At 40.3% G+C, this 11,902-nt stretch overlaps 1 protein-coding gene across 2 annotated transcripts in view; it reads right to left on the bottom strand.

The window, feature by feature from the left end:
• Nucleotides 1-3,619: 3,619 nt before the first annotated feature.
• ttc13 (tetratricopeptide repeat domain 13) overlaps nucleotides 3,620-11,902 on the bottom strand; it is a 54,380-nt gene continuing 46,097 nt past the window's right edge. For both annotated transcript variants that reach the window (XM_033025898.1, XM_033025897.1), the window contains exons 20-23: nucleotides 10,916-10,995; nucleotides 9,945-10,023; nucleotides 5,587-5,666; nucleotides 3,620-5,047 (exon numbers count right to left, since the gene is read on the bottom strand). In XM_033025898.1, the coding sequence (XP_032881789.1) occupies nucleotides 4,933-5,047; nucleotides 5,587-5,666; nucleotides 9,945-10,023; nucleotides 10,916-10,995 (354 nt within the window). In that variant the 3' untranslated portion in view covers nucleotides 3,620-4,932. The remainder of the gene's footprint in view (nucleotides 5,048-5,586; nucleotides 5,667-9,944; nucleotides 10,024-10,915; nucleotides 10,996-11,902) is intronic.

Raw genomic sequence — 11,902 nt, 5'->3', positions numbered from 1 at the left:
ACTTTGCTCTCCTTGTCTTCCTTCTCACTGGAGCATGCTGGTCATAAACTTTCTTCAGATGACCTTTAAACAATTCCCACATGTCAGGTGTGGACTTGCCCAATAACAATTGCTCCCAATTTACTCTATAACTCCTGCCTAATGATGCCTGTAATCTTCCTTACCTCAATTTAGGACCTTCCCCTAAGGTCCAAATTTATCCATATAACTTAAATGTTATGGAGTTGTGATCAGTTAGTAAAATACTCTTCCATTGAAACCAGGCTATTGTTACCATTCAAGGCCCAGTATGGTCCTACCCAAAGATCTTATAGCGGAGCTATAAGATCTTTGGTCCTACCCATGTTGGATTATTCACACTATTTCAGGAAACCCTCTTGGATGCACATAACAAATTCTGCCCTAATCCAAGCCTTTTACTAAGTTAGTCCCAAATTGTATCAGTAATTTGTCTACATACTGTTCCCCCATCTCCCACTGGCCTTTAGGGGTGTTATGGTATAATCCCATTAGAGCAATTGCAGTTTTTTTATTTTTGAGCTCTACTCATATTGATTCAGTTATCCTTTCCTGACGACCAGAATTGTAGCAAAAATGGACAACTCACAGGAGTTCACATTTGCAATGCTGCTAGAACCTGGCTTAGGCATACATGGGACAAGGATGCAGTATCTGTAAACATACAATCACATTCAATCTACGCAAGCACCCCATCACAAAATCTTGCATTCAACCATTCCAATTTACTCAAATTCAGATCGAAGACAAAGCAGCCAATTTGAACGACATCTCTAATACAAACACCATATTCACAGTCTGTTATTCACAATTGCAGCAACTTCACAAGGCTTTTTTTGACTGCACTTTGTAAACCCATGATCTTCATTCTCAAGGACAAGTGCAGCAGGTGAACGAGATTTCAATTTGTACACAATATCCTGTTCAGGATAGGTAGGTAGGACAAACAAAATTTGTGCATTTATATTGACATTAATCAGCATGGTCATAGACTTGTACAGTACAAACAGATCCTTCAGCCCACCATGTTCATGCTGATCTTTTTGACGGGTACAGTAATTTAAAACATATTTGTTATGTCCTCTTCATATCTCTACAAAGGACCAGTCACACCCCAGCCACTCCCTCTTCCCATCAGGCAAAATATATAGAGGTGTGAAAACGCACACCTCCAGCTTCAGGGACAGTTTCTTCCCAACTGTTATCAGGCAATAGAACCATCCTACCAACAATTATAAAGCAGTCCTGAGCTGCTATCTATCTCATTGGAACTCTCGGACTATATTTGATCAGGCTTTACTGGGCTTTATCTTGCACTAAACATTATTCACGTTATTCCCTTTATCTTGTATCTATACACTGCGCGTAGCTCAATTGTAATCATGTATTGTCTTTCTGCTGACTGCTTAGCATGCAACAAAAGCTTTTCACTGTATATTGGTACTTATGCCAATAAAATAAACTAAGCAATGGCACATGTCTGGTTTGCTTTATGAATGATCATTTATCTAAAATATGAACTCACATATGCTGAGAATTTCAAGCAATTTATTTTGAATTTGTAGTTTGTTTGGTTGTTTGTCTTTTTGCACAAAGTCTGCGAGCATTGCCACTTTTAATTTCACTGCACATCTCGAATGTGTATGTGACGAATAAACTTGACTTGACTTGATTCTATGACAAATAATTGGTTAATTGGTGAGTGCAGACAACATTTGCATTGTCCAAGTTCATAAGTTATAGGATCAGAATTAGGCCATTTGGCCCATACAGTCTACTCCGTTGTTCCAATCAGCAGCACAGCTCCATTCCCAAGGGTTATCTCAGCAAGTTGGTTGATTGATTGCAACTTGCAGAAACTGAAAGGTGAGAAGCTTGATCAATGTTGATGCCTTTTAAAACTGAAGGGACTCACATTATGCAGTGACAGCAGAACTCATGAAGGCAGTTGAAGATTCTGTGCAAACAAATCCCACATCAGCTAATTCACAAATGGAACTTCAAACCACTTTCACTGTGAGCCACCATCTGACATTTCCTGGTCAATCAGCATGAAGCAAATTCTATACTTTTAGTTAGAATCGTAGTCATTCTGCCAAACCATGTCGATGGTAACCAGTGAATAGCCATCTTCCCAATGATCCCATCTTCCAACACTTGACCTGTAGTCTTCAATATGTAACAAATTCAAATAGTCATCTCGATATTACTTAATGCTGTTTGTGATTTTGCTTCCACCATTCTCAGGCAACACATTCCAGTTACTCGCCATTCTCTAGATGAGGATCCTCCTTAGAGCTCTAAATCTTATGCCCTTTGCCCAGTGTTTAGGTCCTTTCAAGATCCCACCCACTCCCCAGCATTCCATTATTATGCTTCATTCAAAACTTGCGCCTTATATCAGCAATACTTTGACTCATGTTCATCTGTATTCGCCTCAAATGCATTCATATGACCCTGTGCTGATCCTTGTGGTCAGCAATTCCACATTCTCACCTCTATCTGGTAAGAGTTCCTCTGTATAACGAACTCAACACATTGGGAGTAGTCAAGAAAATTAATTTTAAGACTACCATGAGCATGCAAGCAAAAATCTCGCCAAATGCCTTGTGCTGAAATTTGTATGTAGCAAGACCTAGATGCACGTTCACGCATGGGCAGATAACCAGCAAGAGACATTCACAGGAAGTGCAGGGAATGACCATTTCCAACAGTAAAATCTAACCACTTACCTTTGAAGTTCAATGTAATTTCTATTGCCAAATGTCCTGTAGGTCACTATAAACTCGAACTCAACTGGACCAGCCAAATAAATATTGTTGCTACAAGACGCAGGTCTGAGGTCAAGTTATTCCCAGGCAAATGACTTACCTTCCCATACCCCAAAGTCTCTCCATCATCTCTAAAGTAAGTCAGTATCGTAAGGAAATATCCACTACTTGCTTGGACACGAGCAGCTCTAAAAACACCCAATGTGCCCTGCACCATCCATGACTAAATAGTCTGCTTGATTGGTACCCCATCCACCACCCTAAAGATTCATCCGCTTCACCAACAGTCTGCGACGACTACAGACACTATCATCTAAAAAATGCACTGTAGTTAGTTACTTGTCCAGGCTACTCCAACAGCAGGTCTCAAACTGCAATCACAGCCATCAGGTACATGGGCAACAGATGCATGAGAACATCACCGCCCGCTTGTTCCCCTCCAGATGACACATCATCCTGACGTGGAAATATGTAACTAGTCCTTCATAATCAGTGCCCACATCATTGTGGGACTATATTCTCTTGGAAGACTATGATTGTTAATGAACATGACTCACCAGTAGATTATCATGGATCATTATGCAATAAATGCTGGCCGTACCTACCACATCAACATTATGAAAATTGATTAAACCACCTAAATGATCAACAATGAAATGCTCCAATGTTTTGCATTTATATTAAAATGATGAAACAAATGTCAAAAGCCAGCAGCGGTACAGAAAGAGGTGCAGAGAGAAGCTATTTAATCAGCTACTATCCTCGTTGCAACAGCTCATTATCCATCACTCAACATTCGTCAAAACCTTAGAGACTATGTAAAAAGCAACTCCAGATTGAAAGCATATTTAATAAGACAAAACTGATCCCTTAGAAAATGTTGATAACATGAACATAGAATTTTAAGTAAACAAAGCACATACAGAATACCACTGGTAGTTCTACCATAACGTAGAAGAAAAGCATATTTGTAATTAGGTTTCGGCAAAACACAGTAAGAAAATAATAGTGCAAATTTAAAACAGAATCACAGTGGCATTGAGAAAAGCACAAAAATGAATTTGTGTCAGTGGAAGATCGATGCCATGGAAGATGGTTGGACAATACAGAAAATTTTGTTCTATGGGGTAGGTACAGTTCCCCTTTATTGAAGCACATAATTTAAGACAAAATGCATTTAAAAATGGTGTACAAGCAACTAAACCAAATGTCAAACAACCAGGAATTCAAATAAAATAATTTCTTTAAATGAAAATATACATGTTGATAAAGGCTCAGATATTTCAAAAATGTTTGCTTTGCAGTAAACACATTGCACTTTTCTAAGTAAACATGTCCCAGTTTCCAGTTGCTGTTCCTACAAAGCTGAAGACTTTAACCCCTTTGTTTAGCCTTCAACCAGGCAGGGGTTGAACAGAAATTGTAACCCCAAAATAAATCTATATTAATGGAGGTATTCCTGACTAAGATGTACCATAGGCACGGCAGCTTTGAAGCTCCAACAGTATTTTTTATGAAACTCTTACACCCTAATTTATTTGCTGAGCTGTTTTAACTAGAGGCCCCTAAAGAAGATAAATTGAAAATAATTTAAGTTACAGATCCAGCAACTTCACAATACCCCTACAAATTATGATGGTCTGCTAAAGCCAAACCACCAAAAAGCAATAAACCAAGCCAGTATCTCATCCACTAAATCTACAGCTGCTTTAGGGAACATTTATTAGCCAAGCAAAGTAGGAAGAGATATATGTGGAAACACATTTGATAATTCTTGCAGCACTATACATGATGTAGTTAATCAATGTTTGTGTTTGAAAGGGCCAGATTGAAAAATAATTTACAGTAGTTTGTTCGCCAAGAAAATTGCTTGCATTTCATATAGGTAGTAGTCTCTTTATGTTGTCAACACGTTCTTTAAGTACTGTACCCTTCTATATCTTAGTAAGGAATGATCAACACCCATTCTTTTATATAATGAAATTCTGAGGTTTGTCTTTTCCAAATATTAAATTAAGCAGTATTAAAAAGTACCAAAAAATCAAAATGGACCTCATTCGTTTACATCTTTTTTTTTTTTTTTAATTATAAAAATAACTTAATGTGAAGCTCAGCCTGCACTTTGCTCAGTCTTCAGACATTCCTATGAGTTTTTGGGACAATGAGAAGATGTGTCCGTGTTAAGTGCTTCTATCATTGTTCTTTTTGTTGGAAAAGTATCCAATACAGCTGGAAGACTGGAGTATGATGCCGGCAAGCTAAAGGGAAAAATAATAAAATAAGCAATAATATTATTTATTGCATCAGTAATTTCATTTATGTTTAAAACAATTCAAAATTGAGAATGCATTTTCTTTCAAAAATCTAGTAACCACTCAAGCATCAGCTTTCTCAGTGAACCAGTGATGATTCATCTCCTTTGGTATTTGTAGTATTCAGTTATACAAAGATTACATTCAATTATTCTGTGCACCAGCAAACAATTCTTACCAAATCATTGAAAAACATGAATATTAAAGAGACGAGGAAATATTTACAAAACGACTACAATTGTATTCATATATTATGAAAAGAAATGAGTGCTCATTTATTACTAGATGGCACAATTAACAAACCGTTCCACCCACCCATCCACCCAAAACTACATAGTGAGAGTTGGTACAAGTTATTCTGTGTTAATGGACTGTATGGTTGCAAATTGTACCAAACATTGGACAGGATTAACCTGTTGATTTATTTTGATTGGAGCCGTTGCTATTCAACCGAAGAATCTAATGTTTAATCCTAAATTCCCCACCTTTTCAAGTTCATCCAGCTTTTTCCTATTTTACTGAATGCCTCTGGGCTTGGTGTTGTCATCGCTTCAAAATCTACTAACTGAAAAATATGAAACAATGTTTAAAATTAACATTTAATACATTTATCCAACAAGGAATGATTAAAATAAAGGTCAAATGTTTAACCCATGCCTAGTTGCCCAAATATGGATGGGCTGCTTTGAACCCGTCTAAGCCAATCCCATTTGTCCACATCTGGCCCATATCCCTCTAAATATTTCTAATTCACCTACCCAAGTGTCTTTTAAATGCTGTTATAGTACCCACCTCAACTAGCTCCTCTGGCAGCTTGTTCCATATACCCACCACCCTCTGAGAGAAAAAGATGCCCCTGAAGTTCCTATTAAATCTTGCCCCTCTTACCTTAAAACTACACCCTCTGGTTGTTGATTCCCCTACTCTGGGAAGAGTCTGCGCATTCACCCAATCTATTTCCCACATGATTTTAGACACCTCTATAAGATCATCCCTCAGATTCTTGCGCTCCAAGGAATTAACTCTTAAATATTTCCCTATAGCTCAGGCCATTCAAAGTCCTTTAGACAGCTCTTTGGTGAACCTTGTACATAATGTAAGATATTACATAGAAACATAGAAATTAGGTGCAGGAGTAGGCCATTCGGCCCTTCGAGCCTGCACCGCCATTCAATATGATCATGGCTGATCAATTCTTCATGACAATTCTTCTACAATTCTCCCGGTCTTCATGATGACTGAAGGTTAAGATCATTGTCAGATATTTCAGCATACAGTGGCGGTCAATTATTTGCCAGTTCAGCTGCTGTTCACCTCGATGCTGAAGCGTTTCCATGTGAAGAAGGGCAAGACAAAAAGCAGGACCCAATTGAGATAAAAAATTTGCTTTCTGTTCAATGGGTGATACCCCGGCAGTTCGCAGAGTTGCATTATCACTGAAAATGGTCGAGCAGTCTAACACCAGAGCAGTGTGTTACTACTTCAATCCACTATTCTCTTCTGCCCATCCAATCTATGTGGGCCAAATTCAGGCAAATGGGACTAGTCCAGTATGCCTACCAAATTGTCTTTTGCCTGCATTTGTCCCACAGACCTCAAAACCCTTCCTATTTATACATCTTCCAAATGTCCTTTAAAGTATTAATTGAATCCGGTTCCATAGCGTCCTCTGACAGCTCATTCTAGATACAGTCCTGAGTGAAAAAGTTGTCCCTAATGTCCCTCTTAAATCTTTTCCCCCTCATCTTAAGTCCATGCGCTCAAGCTTTAGAATCATCTCCCCTGGGAAAAAAAGACTGTGTGTGTGTGTGTGTGTGTGTGTGTGTGTTCACTTTATCCATACCCTTCATGATCTTGTAAACTTCAATAACGTCACCCCTCAGCCGTCTACACTCCAAAAAAAATGTTCCAGCCTATCCAACCTCTCTCTATAATTCAATATAATGGCAAATATCTTTTGCACTTTCCAACAACGATATCCTTGCCATACTGCACACAGTACTCCTAGTGTTGTCTCACAACGACATGTACAATTGCATCATGATGTCCCTACATTTGTACTCAATACTCTTCCCAAAGAAGGTACGCATGCCAAATGTGTTCCTTGCCACACTGTTCATCAGACTCGCCACTTGCAGGAAACCATGCACCTTCCCCCCCAAGATTTCTGTTCAAATCCAGCCCTGGTTTGACATACAAAATACAACATGTCAGAGTTACAGTGCATTCAGAAAGTATTCAGACCCCTTCACTTTTTCCACATTTTGTTACATTACAGCCTTATTCTAAAATGATCACATTCTATTTATTTTTTTTCATCAATCTACCCACAATACCCCATAATAAAAAAGCAAAAACAGGTGTTTAGAAATTTTTGCAAAGTAATTAAAAAGAAATAACTGAAATATCACATTTACATAAGTATTCAGACTCTTTACTCAGTACTTTCTTGAGGCACCTTTGGCAGCGATTACAGCCTCAAGTCTTCTAGGGTACAAGCTTGGCACACCTGTATTTGAGTAATTTCTCCCATTCTTCTCTGCAGATCCTCTCAAGCTCTGTCAGGTTGGATGGGGAGCGTCGATGCACAGCTATTTTCAGGTCCCTCCAAAGATGTTTGATCGGGTTCAAGTCCGGGCTCTGGCTGGGCCACTCAAGGACATTCACAGATCTGTCACAAAGCTACTCCTGCGTTGTCTTGGCTGTGTGCTTAGGCTCATTATCCTGTTGGAAGGTGAACCTCTGCTGCAGTCTGAGGTCCAGAATGCTCTGGAGCAGGTTTTCATCAAAGATCTCTCAGTACTTTGCTCTGTTCATCTCTCCCTCGATCCTGACTAGTCTCTCAGTTCCTGCCGCTGAAAAACATCCCCACAGCATGATGCTGCCACCACCATGCTTCACCGTAGGTATGGTGTTAGCCAGGTGATAAGCGGTGCCTGGTTTCCTCCAGACGTGACGCTTGGCATTCAGGCCAAAGAGTTCAATCTTGGTTTCATCAGACCAGAGAATCTTCTTTCTCATGCCTTTTGGCAAACTCCAAGCAGGCTTCCGTCTGGCCACTCTACCATAAATGCTGCATATATAGTTGTCCTTCTGAAAGGTTCTCCCATCTCTAACAGAGGAACTCTGGAACTCTGTCAGAATGACAATCGGATTCTTGGTCACCTCCCCAACCAAGGCCCTTCTCTCCCAATTGCTCAGTTCGGCTGGGCGGCCAGCTCTGTGAAGAGTCCTGGTGGTTTCAAAGTTCTTCCATTTAAGAATGACGGAGGCCACTGTGCTCTTCAGGACCTGCAATGCTGCAGAAATTGTTTTATACCCTTCCCCAGATCTGTGGTTCGACTCAATCCTGTCTCGGAGGTCTCCGGACAATTCCTTCGTCTTCATGGCTTGGTTTTTGCTCTGACAGGCACTGCCAACTGTGGGACCTTAGACAGGTGTGTGCCTTTCCAAATCATGTCCAATCAATTTAATTTACCATTGGTGGACTCCAATCAAGTTGTAGAAAAGATAATCAATGGAAACAGGATGAACCCAAGTTCAATTTTGAGTGTCATAGCAAAGGGTCTATGTAAATGTGATATTTCAGTTATTTATTTTTAATTACTTTGCAAAACATTTTAAACACCTGATTTTGCTTCTTCATTCTAAGGGTATTGTGTGTAGATAGATTATAAAAAAAAGGAATTTCATCCATTTTAAAATAACGCTGTAATGTAACAAAATGTGGAAAAGTGAAGGGGTCTGAATACTTTCTGAATGCACTGTATATTCCATTTGACAGTCCTTGGCACACCTTCCCAACTGATCTAGATCCTGTAGTAAATTTGGACAGCCTTCCTCACTGTCTACTACATTATCAATTTTGGCGTCATCTATAAATTTACTAACAATGTTAATGTTACATTGTCATTCAAATCGTTAATGTAAATTAACGGGAAACATGTTCCCGATGTTGGGGGAGTCCAGAACCAGGGGCCACAGTTTAAGAATAAGGAGTAAACCATTTAGAACGGAGATGAGGAAATACTTTTTCACACAGAGAGTTGTGAGTCTGTGGAATTCTCTGCCTCAGAGGGTGGTGGAGACCGGTTCTCTGGATGCTTTCAAGAGAGAGTTAGATAGAGCTCTTAAACATAGCAGAGTCAAGGGATATGTGGAGAAAGCAGGAACGGGGTACTGATTGTGGATGATCAGCCATGATTACATTGAATGGCGGTGTTGGCTCGAAGGGCCGAATGGCCTACTCCTGCACCTATTGTCTATTGTCAAATAATAGCATCTACCCTTGGGGCACTCCATTGGTCACAGGCCTCCAAAAAACTGTCCACAAATATCCTTTGACTCCTTCCTCCACACCAATTTTGAATCCAATTAAGTTAGATCACCTTGGATTCCATGCATTTTAACCTTCCAGACGAGCCTATCATGCGAGACCTTTTCAAAGGCCTTGCTAAAGTCCATATATCCCAAACAAAAGGATAAATATGGTCACAAAGTGGTGGAGTAACACAGCAGGTCGGGCAGCATCTCTGGAGAACATGGATAGGCGATGTCTCAGGTTGGGACCCTTCTTCAGACTGAACAAGTGACCAGGCCTAAAACATTGCCTTTCCATGTTCTCCACATATCCTGCCTGACCTGCTGAATTATTCCAGCATTTTGCGTTTTACTTTGTAAACAAGAATCTGCAGTTCCTTGTGTCTACATTAAGATAATTATGGCTAAAGTATATTTTGAAATTAATTGCACATAAATCCAAGAGTCTTTTAACCTCCAGGCTAAGCACAATGTAGAGAAAAGGCCCACAATTAATTAATTTATTATAGCACATTCAGCTTACCTTTCCTTTGGGGATTTTCCCTGTGATCTCCTTTCCACTGGCCATTAGGGCTCCCATAATGACTGAATATGCTACTACGCTGGAAAATAAAGCACAATGTCATTAGAACACAGCAGAATTCAACACATTTTACAGCATAATATAACTCTGCAGGGTTCGACATAAAATATCAGGGACTTGTCCGGACGGGTCTCAGGTTCTTCTTTCAGAGAATTGCAGTTGCTTGTTAATGCACAAAACAACTGAATCAGTCTGAAGGGTCCTGGTATGAAATGTCACATATCAATGTTCTCCTAAGATGCTGCCTGACTCACTGAGTTACTCCAGCACTTGGTGTTGTTTCACCTTAAAACTAGGTACAGACCGGCACCACCTTTCTCACCTGCTGCCGCACCGTCGGGTCGATGCAGCTCATGTTGTAACCCCTCGATGGCAGCATTGTCAACAGGTCGCCGCAACCTACAGGGTGCGCACATTCACCGTGCAGCTCCCTCCCTTCTCACTAACTGCCGCCTCTTTCTGTCTGCAATTGCTTTTTCCACTGCGCTGCTGAAACCAAGGTGGAAGATTTTTGCAACTTCAGGGAAGGAGGAGGCGGTGGCGGGAATTGTGAAGTGGGCAAAACGACAGGAATAATTTCACCTGGAGGACAGTTAGAATTTGGAATATATTGCTTGGGGGGGGGGGGGGGGTGATGGAAGCATGTGTCCTCACAACACTGAGGTAGGAGCCAGATAAGCATTTGGATCATCAAGGCATAGAAGACTATAGACCAAGCGCTAGCAAGTGGGATTAGCAAAGAGATGATGGTCAGCGTGAACATGGTGACCGAAGGTCCTGTTCTGTGCTGCATGACTCTGTTTAGAAACAAATTGCCGAGCTAATTGTTTGGAACGTACTTCCCATTCAGTTTATCCATTTTTTCCGTTACTCTTTTACAAAAAAATGTAAAAATGTTATACTCCACTAACCTGGATCCTCTTGAAAGAGGCATCAGATTGTAAAAGTAATACACTAAAGAAAGGATTAGGTTGCACACTGCGTCGGCTTCCTGTTAAAGATAAAACAAAACCAGAAATACTGCTTAAAACTGCATCATTATAATTATTTAAAGACAGACAAGGCATAGTTCTTGTGACAAGCACCGTGGTTTCCACGTGTGATTTTGATGGTGTATTGGCCTATTTTTTATTTCAATATATTCTTTATGGTCACAATACATGGGAAACCTCCTGAAAGGTCTTGTTTAGAGATACAGGCCCTTCGTCCCACCGTGCCCGCACTGACCAGCGATTCCCACACATTAATCCCATCCTACACACACTAGAAACAATTTACAATTATACCAAGCCAATTAACCTACAAACCTGAATGGCTTTGGAATGTGGGAGGAAACTGAAGACCTTGGAAAAAACCCACGCAGGTCATGGGGAGAACGTACAAGTTCTCGCTACTATTGAGTTTGCTGGATCTCAAGAGTGATTCAGAAATTATTATAAGCTCATAAGACATAGGAGAAGTAGCCCATTCAGCCCATCATGTCTGCTCCGCCATTCAATCATGGCTGATCTATCTTTCCCATTTAACCCCGTTTTCCTTCCCCTAACCTTTGACACTCTTACCAATCAAGAACCTATTAATCTCCATTTTACAAATACCCAATGACTTGGCCTCCACCACCATCTGTGGCAACATGTTTCACAAATTCATCACCCTCTGGCTAAAGAAATTCCTCCTCAACTCCATCTAAAGGTACATCCTTTTATTCCGAGGCTGTGCCCTCTGGTCCTAGACTCTCCCACTTCTGGAAACAGTCTCTCCACACCCACTATCTAGGCCTTTCATTATTTGGTAGGTTTCAATGAGATTCTCCTCATTATACTAAACTCCGGCGAGTACAGGTGCAGAATCATCAAGCGCTCCTCATACTTTAACCCAATCATCCCTGGGATCATTCT

Source organism: Amblyraja radiata, chromosome 8, assembly GCF_010909765.2.
Source record: "Amblyraja radiata isolate CabotCenter1 chromosome 8, sAmbRad1.1.pri, whole genome shotgun sequence".
NCBI classification, from domain to species: Eukaryota; Metazoa; Chordata; class Chondrichthyes; order Rajiformes; family Rajidae; genus Amblyraja; species Amblyraja radiata.
The sequence above is the reverse complement of the archived record's forward strand: the minus strand, read 5'-3'. Positions and strand labels throughout refer to the sequence as shown.